The 27,748-nt window shown below is 47.3% G+C and overlaps 1 protein-coding gene across 5 annotated transcripts in view; it reads right to left on the reverse strand.

Annotated features, from left to right (window-relative positions):
• Nucleotides 1–27,748, reverse strand: part of ZBTB7C (zinc finger and BTB domain containing 7C) — a 153,186-nt gene that overhangs the window by 118,285 nt on the left and 7,153 nt on the right. For 2 of the 5 annotated variants that reach the window (XM_085566105.1, XM_085566106.1), the window contains exon 3: nt 14,965–18,325. The exons of the other annotated variants lie outside the window; for them this stretch is intronic. In XM_085566105.1, coding sequence (XP_085422231.1) covers nt 14,965–15,174 — 210 coding nt within the window. In that variant the 5' untranslated portion in view covers nt 15,175–18,325. The remainder of the gene's footprint in view (nt 1–14,964; nt 18,326–27,748) is intronic. 5 annotated transcript variants of the gene reach the window in all.

The following is a 27,748-nucleotide window of genomic DNA, read 5'->3' on the forward strand; positions in this document are numbered from 1 at the left end:
CTAAAGCAAAACAACAGCCACAATTCAGTGAAGCAATATTTTTACACCATCAGTTACCTAAAATACTTCTAGAGCCCATCCAAAGTTTGCCACTGCCACAGAAAATTAATTTTGCCTTGCAGCCTGTAGCAGAGAGAGCTGCAGGTTGCCTTTTCCAGACACAGCTGCTTGCAGTATGAGTAACAGAAAATGTGTTTTCCCCACATATGGGCAACCATCTGAAAGCCCTGCTACACCAACCTGACGGCAGAACCAAACAAATGTTTGGTGACATTTCCCTATTGCTGTCTCGCAGTTAAATAAGCTTTGGAAAAAAAAAAAATCCCTTGCTTTGGTACTGGCTAATTCTATTTTAACAGCATGAAAATCCTTCAGAGCTCAGCAGCAGAGACTGAAGCAAGCAGGTAAAAGTAACGGGAGAAGAGAAATGTAAACCTGAGCGTCTCCCCTCTCCTCCAGAGAACAGCAGTGCCTTGCTGTTAGCAATTAAAGAAACAAAAGCTACAAGGCTGCTGCCATCCCCCTGCACACAGCTCTTCCCAAACATCAGATGTGGATGAGAGCTACTGGATCCACACTGTGCAAAATATTTCTCCAGAGGTTTGTGACCTCTATCTCGCCCGCCACGGCGTTGACAGCTCCCAGTCACCAGTGGGCACAGGAATTCTCCGGCAATTCCAGAGGGATCACTCACTCCTCCACACGTCCCAACTCTCCCTGCCTCCCCCACCACCACACACTTGGTTTTGGGCATTTGGAAGCTTAACCTGTTAATTAGGTTAAAGGAAGTCAGCATCTCCAGCCCTGACCTCCAGTGTCCTCAGCTCCACTGTTTGGTGGTGCTGCCCTTGCAAAAAGCCTGACAGTGTTTGGGCAGGACAGGGCTGCTCTCTGCCTCGTGGGAGAAAATGATAACACAGCAGAGAATTACAGCCCCCAGACTGCTGAGGGATGGTTCAAATAGGGGAGCAAGGTGCAGAGGATTTCATGCTCTGGTCTATCAGCAGATTTTTTTAGACTAATTTCTGAACAGCCCAGTGATTTCTTTTTTTTTTCCCAATTTTATCTGTTTCCTGCATAGTGAATATTGCACAGTTTCCTCCAGAACACAGAATAAAATTAGCTGAGACTCACTGCGATGGGAAACTTTTTTCACACCAATTCTTCAAACCCAGGGGAACAACTACAGTAGAAATGAGCTGAAGACAAAAACGAGCTGGGGGCTGATCCTCAAAGACCAATTAAGCCTCTGGCATCCTTCATGTTGATGATGCTCCTCCCTGGGCTCCAGCAGGCAGCATGATGCATCTCCTGCCCAAAATGCTAAGGAAATAACACACATTACTGCCTGCAAAGAGGGTACATCAAGATCAATGGCTCACTGCAGACCCCAGCATGAGAATGATGTCACTCCACCTCCAGACGCGTGGTAACGAGCCCTACAAAGGAAAACATCTTGCATCACTGAGATGTCTGTTGAGCTTACCCTCCAAAATAAAAAGGGGCATTGACCTGAAAAAATCACTGACTTTGCTTTTAGGAGGGTGGGAAGATGGCGCCGAGAGAGAATGGGCAGCACAGCAGTGCAGAAGAGTAAAATCATAGCATAGTTAGGGTTGGAAGGGACCACGCAGTGCCACCCCCTGCCATGGGCAGGGACACCTTCCACTATCCCAAGCTTCTCCAAGCCCCATCCAACCTGGCCGTGGACAATGCCATGGATGGGGAAATCACCACCTCACTGTGCTTGGTGGGTGCAGTCAGGACAATGTTCCCTAAGCTGTGGTGCCAACTCCCCAAGGTGCCTCACCACCTCCTCCAGCCCTGGAATGATGCCTGAGTAGCTCCTGCCAATGGATTCATCAGGGCCTCACCTGCTTTAACTGTGGAGCCCAGGATGGCCAGAGAGGCCTGGGATCACGCCCAGGGCACCATGAGCAACACTACAATCCTGCCATGAAATTCTGAATTTAGGATCACCACACGTAATAGGTTTATTCCTGCACGAGTTCTCCCTCAGTCATTTTCACAAATTCCAAACCACGGCTTTTCAGGAACTGGAAGAGGTGATTTTTTTTTTTTTTTATCTAATGATATGTCTACTTGTATTAAAAGTAGGAGAAAAATATCTTGAGTCAATGAGAAACAGAACTGGGGGAAAGTGAAAGAGGTTCAGCAATACAGAAAAAAAAAATAAAAGCTTGCCACCCCTCCATGTTTTGTTTGAATCAAAACTAAATGTGTTAGTCCACTACTACCAAGACTTGTTTAATCTTTCCTCCTTCTAACTGTTAACTGCAATTCCCAAACAAAAAGTTAAAAAGCTTCATTGAGAAGCTGTCAAAAAGAAAATGTTTTGGCATTTCCAAAATGACACATTTCATTCTGACATTTCACTTGAAATGCCTGGACATTAAAAATAAATTAGCTCCCCCTGGGGATTTTCAACATATCCAGTTGCCAAATTCAATTTAAGCTTATGAATAGTCCAGGCTTTCTGAAATCCAACTTTTGAATTCAGAGAATCCCAGAAAGGTTTAGACTGGAATAAGCCTTAAAGCTCATCCCATCCCACCCCCTGCCATGAACAGGGACAACTTCCACTGTCCCAGGCTGCTCCAAGCCCTGTCCAGCCTGGCCTTGGACACTCCCAGGGATGCAGAGGCAGCCACAGCTGCTCTGGGCACCCTGTGCCAGGGCTTCACCACACTCACATTATGAAATTTCTTCCTAATATCCAGTCTAAATCTACTTTAATTAAATTACACTGGACGTTCAGTTCAGTATTGGTCCAGACAGTGACGCTGATACCCAAAACTTGATCTCCAGCCAACATCTGAAGCCGAGAAACATTTACACCTTATGAAAATATTATATATGAAGAGAATGAGTTAGCCTATGACCCAACAACAGCCTCTCAAATTATTTTAACATGTGTTTTGCTCCTAATATACTGCTGTCATTCATGGGGATTAATGGCTGTTATTAATCACCTCATTTGAAAGCACAGGAGAAAACCATCCCCTCGTGCACAAGCCAGAGGGAACATTATTTATCTGCTATCACCAACACATAATAAAAACAATTTCTGAGTAGATCTCACCTCTCATACACAGACGACCATGTCATGCCTTGAGTGATTTGCAAGGCTTTGGAGGCATGACAAAACCAGTCAGCAATGACAACCAAGGGTATCATCTCACAGCCCCTCCTCAGATGAGTAATACTCATGCAGATAAGCACATCCATCAGCTGAGGCCTTGGTGAAGACTTCTGGGGACACCAGAGCGGTCACACCCCTTCTGGCCTTCCAAGAGGAAAGCTGGTAGGACTCAGCAGGGACCCCAGAGCAGGAACCTGGGCTGTCCAGCCTGGTGGAGCTGTCCTACAGCCTGCTTCCAGAAGATGTCACACAGAATCACAGAAGGGTTTGGGTTGAAAGGGTCTTTAAAGGTCATTTTGTTCCAATGCCAACCACCATGGGAAAGATATCTAGTAGGTTAGGTTTCTCCAGGCCTCATCCAGCTGGTCTTAAACCCTTCCAGGGATGAAGCAGCCACAGCTTCTCTGGGAAACCTGTACCAGGGCCTCCACACCCTCACAGCCAAGAATTCCTTCCCAATACCTATTCTAAATCTCTCCTCTTTTAGTTTAAAAATAAAACCATTCCCCCTAATCACACTCAGTGATTCCAATCCAGCTTGGATAGGCAATGGCTGAGGGAAATTTGCACCACTAGGCCTAAATCCATCACCGTGCTGGTGTGACCTCGCTGGATGGCTGAGGGAACAAAGTCAGTCTAGGCCAGGAGAACCTGACCACCAGCAAGGCACCAACTTTTTCCAACAGCAAGAAATCAGAACATAGGATCAGCTGTGGAGACTTCAGGGGGATGCTCTCCCTGTTTTTACTTTTTAACACTGCAGTTTACCCATACTGAAAGCACTTAGCACCAAAGACAGATCTGAGAACGGGACAGTCAACAAACTTCCACTCTCCTGGATGTCTATAATATCAGGTCTAAACCAAAGTATCCTTGCACTTTCCTGAGGAAGGCTACGGTGGGTCTGAAATGCCAACTCTGCTCCAGCAGAAGCTTCAAATTGAACTGCACACTTAAGAAAAATGTACATGTTTATACACCTTGCTTGCACAGCACGGTGCTTGTAGGCTAGAGGCTCGAGTTCCTTCTTCTGATTCACTCCTTGAGTGAGTCAAACTATTTATTTGAACTCAAATCCACATGAGGTGCAGAACAGCTCAGGCTTCGGCTCAGTGCCAGCTGCACTCCCATTGTCCACCATATAAAAGCAGGTATCCTGGCACGGACACAGGAGGTATGAAATACAGGAGATGACAAAACACTGCTTTTGTAAGACACCTGCAGAAAAAAGAACTAATGCAATAGGGAAAAAAAAAAAAAAAAAGGCAAAAAAGAAAACAGAAAGATCTATATTTTCCTTTTCTCTCCTGTTGTCCTTTCTCTGGATCGCTTTACCTCCTGCTTTTTTTGAGGTTAGGGACAGAATAACTCTTCACATTCAGCCTTTTCTCCATTCCTCACACACTGCTGTATTTAATCCATGCCCTGAAGCTCAGCCAACATCCCTTATTAAATGAAGTTGGCTCTTCATGTGCTGAACTAGAAAAAAAAATTAAAAAGCAATCTTATGAGAAATACAAGGCTTCTGGGAATCCTAAGATGATTTGTGTTGGAAGGGACCTTAAAACTCATCCAGTTCCGTCCCCTGCCATGGGCAGGGACACCTTCCACTATCCCAGGTTGCTCCAAGCCTCGTCCAGCTTGGCTTTGGACATTTCCAAAGATCCAGGGACAGCCACAGCTGCTCTAGGCACCCTATGCCAGGGCCTGCCCACCCTCACATCCAAGAATTCCTTCCCAATATCTAATGTGAACCTGCCCTCTGTCATTTTAATATTCTTAGGGAGGCTGCTCCTTTTCTTTGGACTCTTAAACTAAAAAACCTGTTGGTATAAATTCAGATCTGGGCTTTTTACCAACTTGAATCCTCCAGCTGAAAACCAAGCACATGAAGGAAACCCTCTTAAGCACTCCAGGTGTGTTAGTACTGGACTGTGTTAGTACACTGCACTAAGGTACATATGCACTCTTCCAAGCATGATGCACTAAAGGTTCCTTGACTCTTTTCTGCAAAGAAGCTCTGGCCTTGTTGATTGGCACAGCAGATAATTTCGGTAACTATTTTGCTCATGTAGAAGCTCTCTGTCATTCCAGGTGAGTGGAGCATCCCTTGCATCCTACTGCACGAGGGGATTTCTCCCACCAATCCCACCCCATGTATGAGCAGTGGCTCACCTAAAGGAGCAATGGCATGGAAGAGCTCCAGGCTTTGAAAAAGGGGGTGCTGGATACATGTTTTGACATTTAAGGAAAGACACAAATGTACTTTCTCACAAGTGTATCTGATGAGCTCTGCTCAAGATCCCATGCAAGGAGCAACAGCCCCTGGAGTACAGTAGAGTACAAATGGTCTCTAACAGAGTATTTGGCTGTTACATCAGTATTAATCCCCTCAGCAGCTAAATTGTGGGATGCTCATGAAATCTGTCTCATCTCCCCACTGTACCAGTGAAAAGTTTTCAGCAATTTCCATCCAAACAACTGTCCTTTGTGAATAACAGGACCATTCACAGAGTATAATTTTATGACCTCATTCAAGCAATTTTAGCCAAATTGTGCTACCTCTCTTGAAGAGCTGCCTTTGGTGAGGAGAGATTGTTCGCAACCACAGAAGCAACAAAAATACACATTCTTCACATCCACAACCTGCTCTTTTTATTTCTTTGGTCATTTATTTCAAAAATACCTGCTGTCTGTCAGCATCATGCTTCTCCTCTGACAGCGCCTATAACCATCACTCAAAGACCATGGCATCTCACAAGAGTTCAGTGGAAAATGTGAGGAAAAACTCCTGGGGTACACAACTGAAGTTTTCATTTGAGGACAGAGGGTGGATTAACTGAAAGAAAATTAAATCAGTTTTAACGCCTCAGCTCTCTGCTGGTACAAGCAGGTGCAAATTCCAACACAGAGACAAATCCATGTCCACATTCATCTCTCTGAAGGCAGCAGGATTATCACTGCAGGAAATAACATCACAGAATGATTTGGGTTGGAGGGGACCTTAAAGCTCATCTACTCCACTCCCTGCCATGGGCAGGGGCACCTTCCATTGTTCCAGGGTGCTCTAAGTCCCATCCAGCCTGGCTTTGGACACTTCCAGGAATCCAGGAGCAGCCACAGCTTCTGTGGGAAGCCCATGCCAATGTCTAAGTGCATATTAGGATACAGGGAAGACAGCTTTAATTGCTAGGCTGACAAGGGACGAAACATACTTTAAAATTAAGGTGGGACAGGTCTAGAGCGTTTTGATAGGCAAATTAAGAAATAGCTATGCTCGATCTATGTCCCATTGCTTCCCCAGTGGTCTCCCACATCTTCATCCCTCTGCCTGTCTCCTTTTACATGGTAAACTCTCCAGGATGCTGATAGCATCCTGCATTCTCTCAGCCTGGAATCCCAACTACTGCTAGGACCTATCTACAGAGAAGAAGCTGGCCCCCCATCTTCTATCTCTTTTCCATCCCCAAATTTAACACCAGGCTTTGCTTCACACCAAGATCTCTATCTTAAGTCATTCCATGTCATCCCATTCCACTTACCACAAACACTGTCAATCAAAGCATAAAAAAGAAGGACAAAATAGAAATGGAGAGAGAGATCCTCACCAGCACATATCTGTGACAGGAACCATTCACGTGCCTGTAGACCAGCAGAAAAGAACCCACCAGCTGAAGAAGGGACACCAAAAATGACAGCATGAGGGATTGTTAAGAACAAAAAAGAGAGGAAAACCATGGCGACAATACAAGGAACCACTTTCCAAGCTACTGAAGACAGAATAAAACACAAAAAAATCTTCTCTGGCCTCTGCTTGCAGCAGACTTGAGCAAAACCCTGGTGGCATTCCAGGCCTGATGCATTTAGGGAAGATGTGTGCTGTCCCTAAAAGACCCTGCCACTCCAGGCACAGCACACGCTGTCACAGACACCCTTTGGCTCACACAGTTACTAAATTTACTAAAAAGACTAAACAAAACTGCCTTTCCCAGCAATAAAACCCCTTCTCTGATGGCATCACTGGAGATCCCACTTGTGCATTAATTCAGAGGATGCACATTACCTATTAATTAGAGGTCACTATTATGCAAATAATGACAATTAATTAAACCTTCACTTATTAATCTAATATAGTATCTTCCTTGCTGTTCTCAAATACACCCCAGACAAGCAGCTACAATTTTTTAACTATAAAAGTGGCAGTCTATGGGCTGACACTTCTTTAAAGAATGTCTTTAATATCAAAATAAAGTAAAACTGCCTCATCTCATGAGTGCAACTGCAATAATGAGATGTTAAACCAAATCTCTCCCAGACTCCTGGGCTGAGGGAGATGGGATGTTTCCTTCCCAAAAACCTCATCCTTCTCCTAGGAGACTGCTTCTCCTCACTGAACATATCTGGACAAACACAGTCCTAGCCTGATATTTCTCTGGCTTTCACCCAAATCAGCTTTATGGGAAATACAGAACTCCTGGGAATCACAGAATCCTAGAATTTCAGGTTGGAAGGGATCTTTAAAAGTCTAGTCCAACAGTCCTGCCATGCGCAGGGACATCTTCAACTACATCAGGATCAGAGTCCTGCCTGAATTGGTCTTGAATATTTTCAACTATGGAGAACCCACCACTTTTCCAGGCAGCATCGGGAGGCACCACTGCATCCCTCTTCCTCCTCCTCCAACAGCCACATCTTTCCACTGCTTAAGCACCCTGTGTTGCAGGGAAAAGGCACCTCCTGTACCACAATCTCCTCCTGAGGTGCACCACCTCCTCTGGCTGCCACGTGTCTTGCCATGCTCCTGTATGTGCTCTCCACCACACCTCGGACCTGCAACACGACCCCGAGATGATTTTCAAGAGTCACACTTTCTGTCACCGTGGCAAATCACTCTCTGACTTCCTTTTTCCTCCTTGCATTTCTTTTTCCTACCAGACAGGGCCCTCGTTTTTTCCAGGCTGTGTGTGCAGAGCCAGGGCATGGCAGGCAGGGCTGGGAGTGCTCTTCCTCACCGATGTCATCATCTGCCAGCGTGAGGGACGGGAGTGCCTTGTTCTGCAGCTCCTGATGTGACTCAGAACAGCCTGGGAATTACACTTGGAATAAATAATTAAAAACCCTGACTTACTCCTCCATTACCATGCAGGGACAACGCTCTCAGCAGCACTGATCAGAGCTGCACCCTTCTAAATAAGAGCAAAATGAGGAAAAACGAGAGCTGCTACTCCTACAGACTGCTGGAAGTGGAATAAGGGCTTGGAAAACCTCAGAAGGGAATCACCAGCATGCATTTCATCACTCTCTGAATCCCAACACAGAGTCACCTTCTTCAAAAAACCCTTCTCCAAGATGCCAGCCTCCTCCAGGCCAGTAACTGCAGGCAGTAGCTCTTGGGGAAAACCGAGGCACTGAAGTCATTTTGAATATGAAATACCTCCCATACCTCCAATCATATCTTCTATCTATCTCAAACATTAAAATAAGCAGCTTGGATTGTCTTGGTAGGGAGGGAATCCTGGTGGGAAGAAGGAAACAGGATTTCAGAGGAGGAAATACAGGGCAAAGGAAGGGTTTGAAGGGGAAGGGAGGAGGCCCCTTGACTAGAAGAAAAAAACTACAGCAAAATAAACTTGCTCAGATGGTCTCCTGAGGATTTGTAGCCTGAAATTCCAGCCACCTCCACCCACAGATGAGAAAAGAGCTGGAGCAGCAGAGACCTGGAAGATCCACCCTCAGCAGTCCATGATCACTGGCATCAGCTGGTTTTACAAATCTCAATCACAAGGAGTATCTTGGCCAATTCCCCTCTATTTATTCTGAAAAGCTCCATGCTGTTGCACCCCCATATTCCCAGGTGCTTCATAAGCCTCCCAGAGCTTGGGAGAAAAGTATTGTCTCTTCCTTCCCCAGGTGAAAATAAGAGCTCAGGAATTCAATTAGCACGTAAGAATGCTCAAGCCTGTGTGCTTGAGTCTCCCACATGGAATTAACTTATGGACTTCACAGCTGAGGACCAGGTAAACAAGAGATTCCAGCCCTTTATTTATGTACCCACCAAAATCAATTTAATGTTACTCAGCCTAGAGTGGCTTGGTCAAGGTCATTCATGGAGCCTGAGCAGAAATTAATTGTGAAGAACCCAAAGAAGATTTAAAAGGGAGAATAAAAGCACTCTCCTTCCCAGTTCTGAATTACTTTGCATTAACCCAAGCCTGTTCTTCCCTGAAGCACCAACCCCCCACGGAGCAGCTGGACCTAAGGCTTGTCCTTTGCTCATCAGCAGAACTGAGCCCCAGCACAACATTCAGATCCGGCCTCCTGGCAGAATGGACTGAGCTGCGTGCTCCTGCCTCGGCTGCCAATTCCATAGCCAAATCCTCTCTTTCTGGAGCCATTCCCACCTCCTGCCAGCTACACTGTACACAGTGGTGACACCATGTGCCAGTGGGATCACAGAATCCCAGAAGAATTCAGGTTGGGAAAGAGCTCACAGACCATCAAGTCCAACCTGTGCCTGACCCGAAACTTGTCCCCAGAGCACTGAGTGCCACATCCAGGCAGTCCTTGGACAACTCCAGGGACAGGGAGTCCAATACCTCCCTGGGCAGCCCCTTCCAATGTCTGACCACTCTTTATATGAAGATGGACATTCCTTGGCTCTAGTTAGGTTAACTGGATGACCAGCAGTCCAAGGCTCCCCATTTCCTTTTAACTGCCCAAAAACTCCTTCATTTACTTCTTCCCTTCCAGGTGATTGTCCCACCCATACCAATCCGTCACTGCCTTCTATAAAATTTTCAAGGATCAAAGTAACAAACTTTGGGGCTCCTTGTATTTGAAAATAAAGTGGAAAAACCCAAGCTATTTGTTGAGTCTGGCATTTTGTGCAAGTTTTTATGAGGCAACTATATAAAAGTCTGGATAATCAGTGTAAGTCAGGATCATTTCACTGCAGACCTTAACATCCTCCACCTCCTTAAGGACAGAGACATCAGAAGAACCACAGCTACTGGCTTTGGGCATTGCCTGAATGTTGTATCCTTACAATTCACTGACCATATTACAGAGAGGTCCACAGACCTTGCCAGGAGGGCATAATATGCTAGGCCAGTTACCACTGCTTCACTTGCAACATCAAAAACAATCCCTGCCCTGGAAAAGGAGAGAGATGCTCCACAAGCAAGGCAGTGGAAACACAAAACCTGTTGTGGTCACAGGTAGTGGCCAAAGGAGGGAAACAACCCCAGTGTCCCCCCAGGGAACTCTCACCTCCTAGGATGAATTACAGCCCTCCCTCAACATCAGATTTTTGCCATTTGTCCTCATCTTACTTCCTCCCACAAGCTGACCTGTCTGTAGTTACCTGTTCTGCAGCAATTGTGGACATCAGCGGCATTCCCAGCTGCAAGTAAGAGCTGACTGACAGTAGGATCCAGGAGGAATCATAGACAGGTTAGAGTTGGAAGGGACACTTAAAGGTCATCTAATTCAACACCCTGCTATGACATCTTCAACTAAACCTTATTGCTCAGAGCCCCATTCAGTCTGCCCTTGAATGTTTTCAGGGATGGAGCATGCATTACCTTTCTGGACAACTTGTGCCAGTGTTTCACCAGCCTCACTGTAAAAACCTTCACCATTTTGCCTACTTTAAGCAAACTCTCTTTTAGTTTAAAACTGTTATCTCTTGTCCTATTGCAACAGCCCCTGCTAAGGACTTTGTCTCCATCTTCCACACAGACCTTTCAGGCACTGGAAGGGGTTCTAAAGTCTCCCTGGAGAGAGGCTGAACACTCTCAGCTCTCCCAGCTTTCTCCCATGGCAGAGATGCTCCATCTCATCCCAGTCCCCTGCAAGCCAAGGTGATCTCAGCAAGCTCTGCCATGTGGCAGAGGGACACATCATGGTCCCACACCACATGGGGCAATGGTCCAACATGAATATAAAAAAGCATATTAATATAAAAGTGTGTGCAGTGGTGCTTGTGTATGTATTTGTGATTGTGAGAGCACAGACTGTGCAGCCACTTCCTTCCAGACTCACAGCAGCACCTCCCCATCTCCTCCAACACCAAGCACAGCCCTGCAGGATGTAAATCCACACCAACTCCAACGCCTTCATCATTCAGTCCTGTCCTTCTGCCTGGCACAAAATGGGAAACAGCCTTGAAATAATGACTATAATTACAGTTTGGTAGGTCTTAAAAGTAGCATAGAAAGACAGCCCTCCTCTTCATAACATTCCCAGTATAACATGTCACAACAAATGCCCAAGGGAAATTTGTGGAGCTGGATGTAAATATTTTGATGTGTTCATGATAAAGCTTCTTGGTACTTAGTGTCAACTGCCAAAAAATTGGGCTGTTCCCCATGCTTGCACCTCTACCCAGGCATGCACCCTCATCTGCTGTACAACAGGGACAAAATCCACCTGCTCCTGGGAGTATTTATGACTTTCCATGGAAAGAGGGCTATGTTCCTTTTCTGTTTAATTTAAAATAAAATAAAAAATTAGAGAGTGGACAGGCGGCTAGGAATTTCTGAGGTTTGACGGCCCATAATCAGAGATGAACTCGCCTGAAATAGAAGGAAACAAGAAGGAAACAAGAAGGAAACAAGCCCCTGAACTGCTCCCCATTCATTTTTAGCAAGCAAACCAGGTGAGCAGAGCAACGGCTATTTACCCTCTGAGTCACGGGAAACAGCACCCAGAACAGATTCTTTGCCAAAGCTTTGTAAGACTGTAAAAAAATAAAATAAAAATTAAAAAACCATACAAACTATTTGAAGCAAGTCTCAGAGCTTGCAAATTCCCTGTGAAATCCAGGCTTGGGATAACGAAGAACTTCAGGGCTGAGGTCAGGCTGCTGCCGAGCACCTGCACTTAGCAATGCATCATTGACCGAATTCTGCTCAGGGCATCAAAGCCCCACAGACGTCACCAGCTGCACAGTCTGGCCCAGTAACCCGTAATTTCCCTGTAATCAGAAGCAACAGGGTGAGAGTTTGAGTGGCCATGCATAATGCATGCCCTCTGGCACGGCTCAGGGAGCAAGAGATGAGCACCACAGCTGGCAGCACCAGCCACAGTGCCGGAGAACTGGACACCCCAAAACCCACAGAGCAGCTCCAAGTGCCCTGCAGCACCCAAAAGGCTCACCTCCTTCTCTGCTCCCAGCTTTTTCCCTATATTCCCAATGCATAAATCACACACAGATTATTTCACTGTCCCTGGTACCTACCTGTTTGTGGGCATCTGCTGCTTCTCAGCCTGGATGACGGCTGAGCATACTGTTCAAACACATCACCCCCTTTCTCACGGAGCGTGGAAAAAGCTAGTTGCAAGCACCACTCAATTTTCCAGGCATGACATGCCCCACACTCAAAAGCCTTTGGTAGTTTCACAACACCCTATGGAATTGCTCCCTTACAGCCTATGGATCCCTTTAGATCCTTCCCATTCCCCCCACCAATCCACCATCGACCTCATCATCATCAGCCCAGACACCTTCCTGACATCAGCATCCAGTACACACCCCTGGACATCAAGTTCCCTCCCTCACCACAGCTGTGGGATGACATCCCCATCCTTATCCCCAGACAAAGAGAAGCTACTTTTATTCTGCTTTTTCCTTTATTTTCCCTTATGTATTCTTCCCCAGCCCTCTGATCCCTCATTTCCTATACTTTTGGTTCTTCCCTAAAAATCCCCAGTAAGTTTTAGACATCCCGGGGAACCCCTAGGTATCTTATAGAAGTTCTACATGATCCCAAAACACTCTTCTCCCAAAAACTGTAATAAACTCACTCCACCAAGGGCAACCATGCCCTTGTGGCTTTCCAGAAAGAGACTTCCTCACCTGGACATCCACAGGTGGGTTTCATTCCAGGGCCAAGATTCTACCAGGTCCCTTTCCCATGCAGAGTCACAACTCCACTGACACAGAAGCCAAACTGGGAGCACATGCCAGGGATTCCCTCCTCTGTTTTATATCAAAAAGGCACAGGACTGAGCCCAGAAATCATCCAGGTCCACCTGTCTGGGACACTGGCTACAGTGCCACACTTGGCATCACCACAGTGAAGCAGAAGCTCCTTCAAAAGGTTTCTGTAAGCCAAGGATGCTCGTTGTGGCAGCTGCAAGCAGCAGGAACCTTCTGCTGGAAAAGGGCAGCCCATAAAACTCCCCAGAAATGGTGGTTAGGTCATACTGCAGCCAAAAGATCTGGGTTTGTCTGGCAGGAGGGCTCTCCCCTATCACAGAATTATCAGCTCTTCAGTTACCAGCAGGGTGTAACCCTTAAATACACCTCCTTTAAGTGACCAGTGCTGAGCACACCCCGTGCCATCACTGCTATAAGATGATCAAATGAAATCATGACAGAACTATCAAAAACAAAAACAAAAACAAAAACAACAAAAAAAACCACAAAAAAAAAAACCAAAAAAAAACCAGGTGAACAGAGCACCTGGAGAGCACTGGGTGCTTCCCAGTCCACCCTCAAGTCAAGCCAAGACCAGTGGTGGGAGCAAGGAAGGAATTAAGATTTGAGGTTGCTGAAGCAGAGCAGACCAGACAGTGAACATTAAGAGATGTTTGCTACTCCAACTCTGCCAGCAAAGAAAAAGCCCACCTGACAGACACCTTTGGCTGTGAGACTCAGCACATGCAGGGAAGGTCAGCAGACAGAGTGGGAGAGAGGAGGGCAGATGGCACAAAGTGGGACCTACTGGAAAATGTCTGCAAGAACTGGTTTCCTACAGAAAACAGGGTCTCTAGCAACAGTCGTCTTTGTGAAGACAGCTCCAAGTGCTGCTCAGGACATCTATTTCCAAAACTTTCACTCAAAGTTGAGGTTTGCTGTTGGGACAGAAGACTGATGTATCTCTGCCCTTGCTCAGGCTACATCTGCTCAGAGGAGACACAAGAGCCTTCCCACACCACCAACAGCATCTTGCTCTTTGCCTTTCTCTGTTTTGAACTTGTGCTGCCTGGCAAGTATCACACACTTCTTCAACTCCTCTCCCCCCTACCCAAGCTACAGCAAGGGGTGAACCCCATGCATAACTGAGGTGTAAGACCCTAAAACAATCTTGGTCAGACCCTATGACATTGCCCATGTGGTTTGTGCAAATAAATTGATGGGGATCCAAGGAGTAGAAGGGGATTTCAGAGGGGGAAAACACAGTGACAGATCTACAGCTTGAGTAATCTTTACCAGGCTCTGCCACTGTCACCAGCTAAGGACCCTCTCCCAGGATATGGGGCCACCACCAGGCTCTTCCTTGCATGTTCCTCCCCACTCTCAGGAGCAGGGAGGTTTACAGACACAAACACCTCTGTCTCCCCAGAAGATAAATGAGTTTTGGGAAATGCACGACACCTCCAAAAGACCCATGTCCTTCACCCCATTCCATGTCCTGGCATGCCAGCACCCAATGTGCACAAAAAGCAATCTCAAGTCCAAAAAACACACTATCACCTAAACCCTCCATCCCCTCCCCACACACTGAGCGGATCACAGGCATCACTCTCCAGGGCATGTCTGGTACTGGGTTATAGGGGTTAAACTTTATGGCCTCAAAATCAACATTTTAAACCCAAAAGAGGAGGTGGAGGGGCGTGACAACATGCCATACCCTAAGCTGTGTGCTCCTGCACTCAAGAAAATATAACCTAAATTTTTACATAAACCCACCCCAAGCCCCGCAGGTGCACCAAGGAAATTAACACAAAAACTGAGTGAAAATAAAACATGAGAAAACTAGAATTAAACCTAAGAAAATTAAAATGCAAACTACCTCCTGCAAGATGACGGTTCCCTGGATCAGTTGCTGTACGTCCTCAGGAGTTTTTGGGTAGAACACCTCCACATCAGCAAACCAACAGTACCGAAATGACTGCACCCCATCTTCTGCCTGCAAAAGCTCCAGCTGGTGCGAATTTTTTTTTCTTTTTCCTACAGCGGTTTGACTCAGAGGTCTGGCCAGACTCACAGCTCTCAAATTCATTTAATAAATCATCTCCTAACCCCGCCCAGAAGCAAAAGGCAAATCTCTGTCTCCCAGGCACCTCCTGATTGGACTAACGTGCCTCTTGCTAATGACCCTGTGAGGAGTAGCACGGCTCAAGTGACGTGTTTATGAAGATAAATATTTTAACTTCACAGTTTAGCACTGTAAACTCGTTCCAGCCGGAGAGTCTCTTTAAGTTGGTTCCAGGAGAAAATGCTTTGATAATTAAATTTTTATTTTTTTAAATTCCTTTTTTTTCTTTTTTTAAGCTATGAAGTATTAATTGCAGTGAAATACATGGCATGTCTTTCAGGTGCAATTAGCAGCTGCTGGTGGATGGGAAAAAAACCTGGCTGGTGAAGCCCAGGGAAGGGATGGGAGTGATTTCTCCCCTCAGCAGAGGGAATGCAGCACTTTGCCCTATCTAATCTCACTATAGCAACGGGAAGACCTTGGCAACCCCGATCTTTACGGTTATTAAGATGGGAGCGGGAAGAGTCGGGAGCACGGTGCCGAGGGATGCTCGGCCGGGAGCCTGGCTGCCGAGGAAATAAAGCATCCTGTCTGGCTCGGGGGGATGCAGGGTCTGCCAAGCTCCCAGGGTGGGGCAGTAGCCCAAGGCTGGCTCCCCAAAACTTTTTTGCAGTGGCTTTTTGTGCCAAAGAGGAGACATGCATCTCCTCATCACACCCTGGAGAAGGATCTCCAATTCCTGCTGCTTTGACATGCTGAAGAAAGCCACAGAGATGCTCCAAGGGCTGAAGGCCCTCTGCTCTGGAGCCAGACTGAGAGAGCTGGAGGTGTTCACCTGGAAAAGAGAGACCCTTTTGCTCTCTTAGAGCACCTGCCAGTAGCTGAAAGAGGTTTCTAAGAAAGATGGGGACAAACCTTTTAGCAGGGCCTATCACAATGATGATTTTAGAGGTAGGTTTTGACTAGGCAGAAGGATGGAATTATTACACTGAGGATGGTGAGGCCCTGGCACAGGTTGCCTAGAGAAGTGGTGGCTGCTCCATCCCTGGAAGTGTTCAAAGTCAGGCTGAGTGGGGCTCTGAGCAACCTGGTCTTTTTCAAGACATCTCTCCTCACTGCAGTAGGTTGGAGAAGATGATCTTCCAACCCTAACTATTCAATTATTCCCTAATTCCACCAAGGATCCAAGAAGATGCTGCTCTCAGGACCAGAGGTCAAGTCTGCATGCAGCTGCCGTCCCCAGATTCAGCCACAAGGACATGCCCAGACAGGATGGGGACAAGGAGGCTCCCCCATAACCACCACCCAGCCTGGGGCTGCCAACAACCTGCCCCACTGCCATCTCCAGAGGTTGCTCACTCTCAGCTCTCACCAGGATGATTCACACTCAAATGCAAAGGCACAAAGTGCTCAGATCAGTTTATTGCAAAATAGTACATCCTGGTGACTGCCTGGCCCAGAGCCACTTCAGTCCCAGGCTCCCAGACAGCGGGGACAGCCCCAGGGTTAACCTGGAGGCCACCAGCTCCTGCCCACAGCTTGGTCCCACCTGGACAGAGAGATGTGGGAGTTCTTCCCTATCAAAAAGGGACACTTCACTAAAACCTCATTAGTCCTGTATGCTCCTAAAAGGGAGTTCAGGCTGCTAGAATGTGAAAAACCAGACCTTACAGCTCTCTGACCAGCCCTGAGTGTCTCCTACCCCTTCTGCTGCTCCAGCTCACCAGAACAGACACTCACCAGAACAGGCTACTGACTCACAGAGGGCTGCCTGGGGACCCTCCAAGGCTCAACTGCTTCTACTACCATTCTCAGTGCCAGTAAAATAACACCAATAATCCATTACAAACTTCCAAGGCAGTGTGAGTCAGTTTTTTTGGTGGCAGAAGTTGTTTGTCTATAGCTCTGCTCTTCTTGGCACCTCAAAGTCCTGGGATCACGTTCCTCCCACAGCTTCCTCTACTACCAATTTCCACACAAATTCAGCTGTTTCCTTCCTTCCAGCAGCCTGATTAGACCAAAGTTTCTTCACCAGGCTCTAAAGAACTGCCCCACAACCCAACCTGAGCATAGGTGCATGCCCCCAGTTCACACCAGGACAGCTCTTGGTGCTCCACGCTACCTTCTACTCCCCAGCCAGAGTACTGGAACTTCCCCCACTACCAAAGTCTCCAGCTGAGAGTTCCAGCCACATTCCTCATGATCCCAGTGTTAACTCCTCCAGGGTTTTACCAGCATTACAGCATAAAGCAGGCAACTGGGCCAACTCCAGAGAACTAGATGCTGCTGGTCATTTTTTCCACGGAAAAGAAAGAGAGGAAGCCCCCACTTAGCTCCATTGGGTGAAAAACATCAAGGCAGGCTGTGTTAAAATACCATTATGAATGGAGAAGCAGCAGAGAAAAAAATGCTAGATTAGACAAAGCAACTTGATTCCCATTCAAGAAAAGCTTTGATCTACAATTCCCACCCGGCAGCCAGCTCTTCAAAAGGTGAATATTGACCAGCTTTCATGGAGCTCTTCAGATAGTGAATATTGACCAAATTACATGGAGCTCTGCTGATAGTCACCTATACATCCAACCTCTCAGGACTCTTCTGAGCGTACAAAAGAGGTTTTGCTCGCTTTTACTTTTTATTTTTGACTGGGCTGGAAAGTACCTCAGCCAGAACACACAGCACCCTTGGTGCACATTAAAACCAAAAGCTCTCAAAGATAAATGTCAAGATTTTAATAACTTGACCTTATCTGGCCAAAACCAGCATGCTGCCCCCCTCCCTGTGTCCCCTTCATCCAGGCAGGGACCAGGCCTGCCAGCAGGCTGCCGGGCCGTGTCCCAGCAGTGGGAATGCTGCTGGGTAGAGCAGTGATGGTAAATCAAGAGACAGTGTGTCATCCCAGGGGCCCGTTCCAGCCTCAGACACCCGCCAGCAGCAGGGACCAGCAGGCTCTTTATCTTGTCACCGGTGACTAAGAGCATCCCTGGCATGACGGTACCACAAAAATACAGGTGACGGGAAATGGCCCTTTTCCAAGGAGGGATGGATCCTTTATTACATCCTGCTTATCTCCCATATTACTGAAGGGAAAGCCATGAAGCATGCGATCCTTTCAGGTTCTCTGAATCCACTTAGATTTTATCTCTGGAGCTGGAGCTTTCCAGGAATGAAATAGCTGCAAGACACAATGTGGATGAAACAAAATCAAATAGAGAGTCTCCAACATGAAAGGCAAACTAAAAGGATGACAGCACTAGTTATACGGAAGGAGAAATAAGGAGGAAAGGAAATTAAAAGCAATTAAAGGGAATTAATTAGAAGGTATGATGGAGCTATGAAAGAGGAAAAACAGCTATGCAGAGTTCACTAAATACCCCCAAACTTTTAATTGTCACACTTGGAACTGCAAGCCCTGGAGGTTCAAAACTCCCCTGGCAGTTTCCAAACGAAAAAAATTCCCATGGCTTAAACAAATTACTTCATTGCCTCTAAGTCTGAATGGCAGACAAAATTCTGAGCTTCTACTCCAAACCACGAAGACAGAAGTTCATCCTGCTCTCCCCTTCAGTCCACTGACCACGGTGAACAGCCCACCCCATCATCTCATACCAGAACCTGGGGCTTCAAGTAGAATGTTGATGCTGCAGTCCCAAGATTTGGGCTGAATCATTTGCATCTACCCAATGTTCCTGGTAGGGTTTTCACAGGGCCCTGGGGGTTTTGAGGCCACTGTCTGTGCTTGAAGTCATCAGGATGAGACTTGCTGCTGGCATAGTCCTGGGGGAGATGGCTGGCAGCTAGAGCATCTTACCTCTCATCAAAATGCACTGTCTGCATTTCCACTAAAACCGAACAGTCCTTTCCACAGGACCACAGCTTGGTTTGGGTTGGAAGGGACCTTACACACCACTTCAACCACCAGCAGGGACACCATCCACTATCCCAGGTGGCTCCAAGCCCTGTCCAACCTGACCTCAGACACTTTCAGAGACCCAGGGGGAATCATAGCTGCTATGGGAAACCTGTGCCAGGGCCTCACCACCCAAAAAAGAATTTCTTCCCAATATTCCATCTAACTCTGCCCTCTGGCATTTAAAAACCAGATCATCCTCAGTTCTGAACCAGAATGAGGCTCTAAATCAAAACATTGCCATGCAAAGGGCTGCAGGAAGCAGGAGTTCCCTGCTTCTCCAGGGCTTCCCTTTGCCAACCACCTTGGTTCTAACCCTGAGAAGTGAGGAAGTTCCCTCTGGAGATCAAAAAGTCCCTTATTAAGGGAATAGTGGTGATGGCTGGGAGGAGCAACAAGAGGTCGTAAAAAAAGCAAGCAGACAGTGTTTGTCTTGGCCTCCTGGACATGTGTTATTTTCCTGGGATGCAAGCTCCAGTCCCACACTGAAGGCAAGGATGCATGAAACAGAGACAGGGCTGCCTTGCCAACGTGGAGTTTGTTTCGGAAGAAACTCACCCAGCATTTCCGTGCAGGAAGGAGACAGTGGGGCCGCACAGCCAGGGCTGCTGGAAGGTGCCTGGGAAGCACCAGCCAGATCCCTCAGGCTTGGGGTGCATGCACAGGGTCCAGGCAGCACCCCAAAAAAACCCACCTGGGGAGGTGGGCAAAGTTTAAAGCTCCCTGTGGTCTTGCCATGTTCTCCATCCATCCCTCCATCCATCCATGCCCAATTCCATCAGCTACAAGGCAGATCATGTACCGGTCTATAGGGACTGTGCCAAAGGCTCTGTCCCCATCCTCTGCACCAGCCCTGCCACCTCCTCTGCTTCAGCCACCACTCCACAGCGGTCCTCAGAGACCCACAAGGCCCTGGCTGTGTTTAATTAAGTGACCTCACGCTAATTTACACAAAAATAACCCTGTTTCCTAACATACCAGCTTCAGGCAGCTCCCTCCAGTGACAGAACCACACTACTCCAAGGAAAGGGAGAGCGTCATTATCAGTAACCCATTACAATCCAGAATTTTTTAAAAATCTTCTTTATATTAAAGGCACAATGTCTTTATATTAATGTGAAACAAAAGTCAACTCATCTTTAGCAAAAATCTAGGAAGAAATATTTTCTTTTTTTTTTTGGGCTTGAACTGTTTTTGCTTGGACTGTTTCATGCTTTGAAGTTAATTGTAACTATTTAGCTTTATACATCACTTGCTCAGAAAGTTACAAGCCTCCCAGAGCTCCCTGGTTTTTATTTGGGACCAGGGTTTGAAAGTCACAGCTGTCACTAGCCCAGCTTCCATTAGGGAGATTAATCTTCCCTGAGATGTGTCTTTGGGAAGGTCTGAATCACAGGGCTGGATCCTGCTCTTGGTTACACAGTGCTACAAGAATTGCAAGAAGGGGAGGAAAAACAAAGCTGGGCTGCACTGGCGAGCATCAAGCCTCCTGTTGTGGGACTGGACAAGGGCATTTGGGACTTTTGAGCAGGATATTTATGCCCTATAAAGCAAAGCAGAGCCCTGCCCTAGTGCTCGATATGCCAGGCACTGGAGCAAGTTAGTAAAATTAATAGCAATAACCAAATTGTGCTTGGGAAAGTCAACAGTGACTTTGCCTACATGATGGATGGAAAAGTTTTAGCTGCAGGTCCCTGGTCATGCTCAGGGAGACCCTCTTCTGCTCTGGGGTGTGCCACGGATGACATTCCTCACTCTTAAATCAGGGGAACTTCCTATTCCTCAGTGCCAAATTAACTCAAACAAAGCAGTGAGGGAACAGCCTATCCCATGGCAAACATCAGGTGCTGCTGGGACGACCAGCTTGAGAACAATCCCCTGCAAACAGCCTGCCACTCCTTCCCCCCCTCCCAGCTCATCATCCACCCACAGGAGCAAAATAAAAGCTTTGGGCTTTTAGTTAAAAAAAAAAGAGCATCAAATCAGGGTCTTGCCATCCACATTGAGAACACATGCAGCACCTACAAGGAAGAAATAAGCTTAAGCCACCAGATCTCAGGCCAACTCCAACCAAATCCTGAAGAGTCACCAGGTCATTCTTATATACTCCTACACACATACAGACACCAAAGGGACAAAAGGAACTGCCTGGCAGGGGAGGAACTGGAACAGCTTCAAGTGAAGGGCTGCACTCACAGGGGACTGGTACAAAGAGGTGTCAGCATGCAGTGCCTCCTTCCTGACTCTGTTGGAAGATTTTCTCAGTGCATGTCAGAGGTAGAGGACTTTCAGCAATTGCCAACCTGAAAATTCAGGAGGAAACCATGTGTGGTAAGGCTCTGATGCAGGTTAGTGCAAGGAGAGCATCACCACTGGCCTGGAACCAGGCGTGGAATGGGCTGGTGGTGCTCAATCAGATGCACGGCCCTGCAATAAGATTTTGAGGAGAACAGCATTCGATTTGGGTTGGGTTTTCTGCCCGCCGAGTCAGGCTGCTTTGTGAATCAGCCCATTTCCTGCAGGGACCCAGGACAGGAACACAAGAGATACAACATCAGCTGCACATCCGGCTAACACCTCTGGAGTGAGAGGGCACAGGGAGATGCTCACCTTTAATTTGGGGAACCTGCAATGGATCAGCATCACTTTTTCCTCATCAAAGCAGCAGAATCCAGCTTACAAACTAAAAGGCTGCAGCCTGTACGCAATTAGCATACACTTCCCACTGCATAGGGCTACTATTGTCAAAATAACTGAAAAATCTCTTCTTTAAAGCACAGTCTCACAGAATTATTCTGCCTCGGCTCCACTGCACTTGCAGGGCCTTGTTTTTGTTCCTCAGCTGAGACAGTTGCAAGTTAAGCGCTGAATGGCGGTGTTGCTGCTACAGGGATTCTGCAGCTAAATAATTCAGTAACCAATTACTGTTTAACAATATCCCTCCCCATCATCCCAGGGTCGATCCATCATCCCAGACCAAGAGAGCCCAGCAGAAAGGAGGCAGCGAGAAGCCTCCTTGTGATGTAAACACATTGACTCGTGTATAATATACAACTTATTGATCAGAAGACAAGGTATACGGCACATTTTATTGCATGCTAAATGAGGGCTGTAATGAATTGCTGCTTGCCTCCAGGTCATTTGTTTGATTGCCACCTAAGCAAACTGGTCAGGGTGAAAGGTCTTGCCTCTGGGGGAGGACCTCGGTGAAGTGAGCTGCTGATCAAGAGAAACATGAGAAACAGAAAGCAAGACAATCTCATGCTCTTTCTGTGCATGAGGAACAGGAAAGCTGGTCTTCTCCCTCATCCCCAAAGTGTACAAAACAGAACTGTAGCTGGTGCTTTCACCAAGAGCATCAGGGCCACTGCACCCAACCAGGTCTTCAGAAAGGGCATCCAGTGCTCCCCAGCTCAGATTCACCCCGCTCAGGACCTGGTCCTCCCAGCCTGTCACTGTGCCTTCACTGGGACCTGAAAACAAAAAAAACCCTGGGGTGTGAAGAGCTGACTTCACATTTAAAGAGTCAGGGATATAGAGCACATATGGCCAGCTGCCCCCCTGGCTGTGAGACAAGGGCTGAACCTGTTCTTCATGCTGGGCACCACCAGAGCTCACCCAGCTTTTCTCCACCATCGTGGCTCTGCAGAGAAACACGTCTGGTTTTTAAAGATATCCCTCCTGCCTGCTTGGTTCCTGCTTTGTGTGGCTTTAAAGCTTTCTTCTGCACAGCTATAAAAGGGTGTGAGAAAACTTGGAAAGGAAGCCCTGGGTGGTACAGACAACTGGAACAAGGAGCAATCTGTGCCCGGGGCAGGGGAGGGGGTGGCAGAGCCCACATGGTGCCAGGCTGAATGGCTGCCGGGGAGGAAATGACACACCACACTATCCTGCTTTTGTCCAGGGGTGAGACCAAAATGCTCCAGAGGAAAAAGAAAAACCAAAAAGGGATTATTCTGCCTTGTGCTCTCCCTCCCCTCACCCCCCTGCCACCCCCAAGCAGGCTACAGGTGACAGGCCTCCCCATCCTCGCTCCAGTGGGCCGTGGGGCATCGTGATCTGAGCAGCATCTGGTTTGCTTTAACATCGGGCTTATACTTTTCATGCTCCTCAGGTTTCTCCCTGCTTTTTAATTAGGAATCACGGCCACGAGGCCACCCATTGCCAGGTCTGGCTGGGCAGCAGAGCCCAGGTGCAGGAACACCCCGCTCCACTGCTCCCACCAGAGCTTCCAGGGAAATGCTGTGGGCAGGAGGGGATAGGCAGTGTCCCCCAGCCCTGCTTGTGTGCAAGGACACCCAGCACACACCAGCCGAAGTGCCCACACTGGTGGCCTCCCCAAACCCTGTCTCCCAAAGGGCTCTGCTCCAGCAGTGTCCTGGCTGCACTCTCTGGAAAAATGAAGACTTAAAAACTTTCTGGCCTCGTTTCTCCAAGGTTAAGCTCAAAACTTGGGTGCTTTCCAGCCCCTCCAGTCTCAGCTCTCCTGCTCCCATATCAGTGGTCCCTCCTTCACGACAGCTGTGGGGTTTCCCCAGCATCCATCACTTGGAAAATCCTGTCCCCAAGGGCTTGTCTCCTTGTTCCACACAAGTGAGGCTTGTCCTAGATCCTTCACCTGCAGCCCATGAATCCAAATGCGCAAACAACTTCTGAAGCTTCACTCCACCATATCACATGTTTTTTCCAATCTCTTCTCCTTTTCCCAGTGTTTCGATAACTCACCTACTGTGTTTTCCCTTGTAAAAGGACCAGAACTGACACTTCATTACTCAGCCAAAACTCTCTCTGTATCTGGGCCACCCCTCACTCCTCACTTCAAGCACAATGGGAACAAGCAAGGCACAAATCCATTTTCAGAAAAATTAAGAAGCTCACCCCAAAAGGGACAAAAATCTCTATTGTACATACCCATACTGATGGTGCCTCTCATTAAAAACAAAAACACAAGTTCTCCTCCTGCATCACATGAGCACATCAAAAGGTCAATACTAGGAAGAAATTCCTCCTTTTGAGGGTGGGGAGGCCCTGGCACAGGGTGCCCAGAGCAGCTGTGGTTGCTCCTGCACGCCTGGAAATGTCCCACACCAGGCTGGATGGGGCTTGGAGCACCCTGGGATAGTGGAAGGAGTCCCTGCCCATGAGGCTCCCTCTACCTTCAGCTGGTACAAATCATCACAGCAGCCCCTCAGCCCAGATCTCAGTCTTACAGACACCAGGACATATTTTGACTACATGAGCTATAAAACCTTCTGTCCATCCCACAGCTGGCTGGGGCCCTCAGTGTTAGAAGCTGTAAACAATAAAAAGACCCCAAAATTAGCTACTGCAGCAGACATATCCAGGTCATATTTCTCTTCTTCTGCATGCCAGAGTTTTTTCTTCTTTAAGGAAAACTCAGTGCTTCCCCTTTTATTCCTCTTTCAACTAACAATTTCCAAGCTTCTCTTCACCCCCATAATTAGTTTAATATTAGGTGGAGGACAGTAGGCCTTGCAAAGCTGTACAGTGAGGTGGTTGATGGAAATAGTCTGGCTTTTTCCCATTAAATTCATTTTTGAAGGGTTAATGTGCAATCCCATCACTGCCACCAGCAAACAGGAGGATGGGCAGAAGCAAGCACATGGCTTGGGGATTTCAGTGTCAGGTCTGAGTGAGCCCCAGTGAGCAACAGCCCTTTTGCAAACAAAAACTAGAAGCAGAAGAGGGTCAGAAATGGTGCAGGTGTCTCAGCTGACATCACACCAGCCAGCACAAGGTCACCCTGCTGAGGAACACCCTAAGAAAAGACTGAAGATCTGCCACTTCTACATGGATGCAATCTTGAACAAGAAGGGCTGCAAACTTCACTCATGGGGCTCTGCAGTGCTCAGTCTGGGCTGAGGAAGACTCTCTTTTACCCTCTAGAAGACTCATCTCATGCTCAGCTCCAAGGAAGAGCAAAACCTGACCATAGTCCCTCTGGAAAAGAGCATCCAGTGGCAGCATCAGCACAGCTCCTTCCCAAGTCCAACCAGGCAGCAGCCACCTACCACAATGTCCTCATCAGCACCCATCCCTCATCCACAGAAAAAAGCTGCTCCATGCAGATACACGACCTTGTTACATTCTTAATTAATTACTATTGATAACCTATTGGTGTGGCCGGCCAGCCAACCTGCCATGCCTGCAGCAGAGCCTCCTCTTGCTCAGCTGATGAAGGACCTGACCTGGATGGGGCTGGACAGTGAGCTCTGCCTCTGTGGAGGGAGGAAGAGAGCCCATGGGAAGGTGGGGAAAGGATCATCCCAGCGATGGACTCAGAGGAAGACCCACAGCACAAGATCAGAGTGATGGAGACGCCGGAGATGGGGAGCAGGAGAGAACAACCCCGAGCATGAAGGATGGCAATAGGAAGGAAGATTTACCCCTCTGGGTCATCTCAATCACCTGGGTGTCCCCAGGACATGAGTCACCAGACACTCCTTAGTCAGCCCAGCCACCCCAGGCACCACCAGCCCCGGGGCCAGTGCGGTGTGGGGAGCCCTGGGGAAGCACTGCAAGGAGCCACCAGCCTCAGGGCACACTGTCTGAACGTCTGCAGATTGGAAACCACTTAAAAACACCCCCTAATACAAATAAAATAGCATAAGAGCAAAAGAGATGCAAACACACAACTGCAAATACACCGAGGGCACACACCCCACGCCAAAACTCCCAAAGATGTCCCCATCCCCACGAGCTCATGGTGCAGCATCAGATGAGGCAGAGGGCAAGAGGAAAAGTTGCTCAGCAGTATTGAGTGTGGCAGAAAAAATGGTTTGTGGGTTGGGGTTTGGCTTTTTTTGTTTTTGTTTAAACCACACCTACACATCATCCACCCATTTGTGCCCCTCCAGACTCATCCACACTCTCACCACTTGCAAGCTGCTTCCCAACAAGGACCAATTTTGTTATGAAAAAGTACAGGGCCTGAGGCAAAATTAGCTTTTTTGTCTCCCAAACAGGCAATTATCTCTTGCACAACTATGCGAGTCTAAAACGCAGGAGAGGCAATACTAAGCTTTACTAAAATGGTGCCTTTAAAGTACAAATTGTTGCAACATGTGAAAATAACATGGGGGAATTGCACTTCTGGAAGATTTGGAGAACTTTTTCTTTTATATAGTTTTCAAGCACACCAGGCTTCCAATCGAGGTGACCCAAAAAAAAATGTCTACTTTCAGCTGTGCTACACATAGCACCCCATTTTTAGACTATTTTAGAGGAGGTAAAATGATCTGCTTCTCTGTTCCTCCTGAAGACCCACAGGTATGCTCCTTTCAATATTTAAAGGGAGCTTACAAAAAAGATGGAAAGGCACTTTTCACATGGGTTTGTAGTGATAGGTTTTAAAGTCAGAGTTTTAAATTTAGATTAGATGTTACAAAGAAATCCTTCCCTGTGAGGGTGGAGAGGACCTGGCACAGGTTTTCCAGAGAAGCTGTGGCTGCTCTGTCCCTGGAAGTTTCCAAGGCCAGGCTGGACAAGACTTGGAGCAACCTGGGATAGTGGAAGGTGTCCTGGATGAGTTTTGAGAATCCTGCCAACCCAAACCATTCTATAGAAGGCATTTAAAAAGGGATCAAAACATAACACACACGGTGCTACATGAGTCTGTACATACAGGTAGAGACAAATCTACTTAAATGGGATACTCAAGTTACATCAGCATCACAAAAAGTCAAACACTCTTTTTCATATTTTGAAGAGGAACCCTAAAATGGGTCATTTCTAACCTAATACCATTAATTTAAATGTCCATGTTTGTTCAGTGAAGCCTGTCTATCCTGGGTCACTTTAACCTTAAAACCTGAACACGGGAAATTAATGCACTGCAGCATTAATTACATGTTATGCAAGGACTCATTTTACAGCCTAATAGCTTGAAACAGTTGAAAGAAACCCTGTTGCCTGTGTCTTGCTTACAATTCACATGGCAACTCTGTGCTTCTGATCAGGCTGACCAAGAAGTGTTTATCTTCTCATGGGGAAAACAAACAACTGCATATCAGACATTAATTTAATTAATCCAGGGCACCAGCCAGCACCAGCTCTGAACCAATCATAGAAAAACAGAATAAATACCCTGACCTGGAAAGACCCACAAGGACCATCAAAGGCCCACTCCAGGCCCTGCACAGGACAGCCCAAATGATCACAATGCTTGGAGGCTTTGGGTTGGAGAGAAGATGAAGGTTGCCAGCATGGAATTCCAGCCCCAAAAAGAAACTCCAAACTGGAAACATCCAAAGAAGAGGACAGTTCACAAAGGCCAGGCTGACCAGTAAGAGCACTGGCCACAAATCCCTGCTGAGCAGCCTCAGTGACTACCAACAATCACGCTTCTCTTCTCCCCTGTTTAATTCATAACCAAGATGCTCAGAAGCAACATGAATACCCCAAATATGTTCTCTCACATCTTCTGGACTTCAGCCTGCTGAGCTGGTGGAGGTCACCATGCTCCTGCCCACCCTTTTCTCGGCTTCCCTTTGATCACAGGCTCACCAGAGAGCAAGGCAACCTAAAAACAAAGGCCCCAAAGGGATCCATATTTCAAACTTGCCAGTGGCTTCTGACTCGTGCCCCTGTGCCAAGGCACAACAGGCTCTACAGAAAGGCTCATCTCTGTGGCAGTCATGGAATTCATCTCCTGCCAGTTACCTTGAG

The sequence above is a fragment of the Lonchura striata genome, chromosome Z (genome assembly GCF_050655825.1).
Source record: "Lonchura striata isolate lonStrDom1 chromosome Z, ASM5065582v1, whole genome shotgun sequence".
In the NCBI taxonomy this organism is placed as follows: Eukaryota; Metazoa; Chordata; class Aves; order Passeriformes; family Estrildidae; genus Lonchura; species Lonchura striata.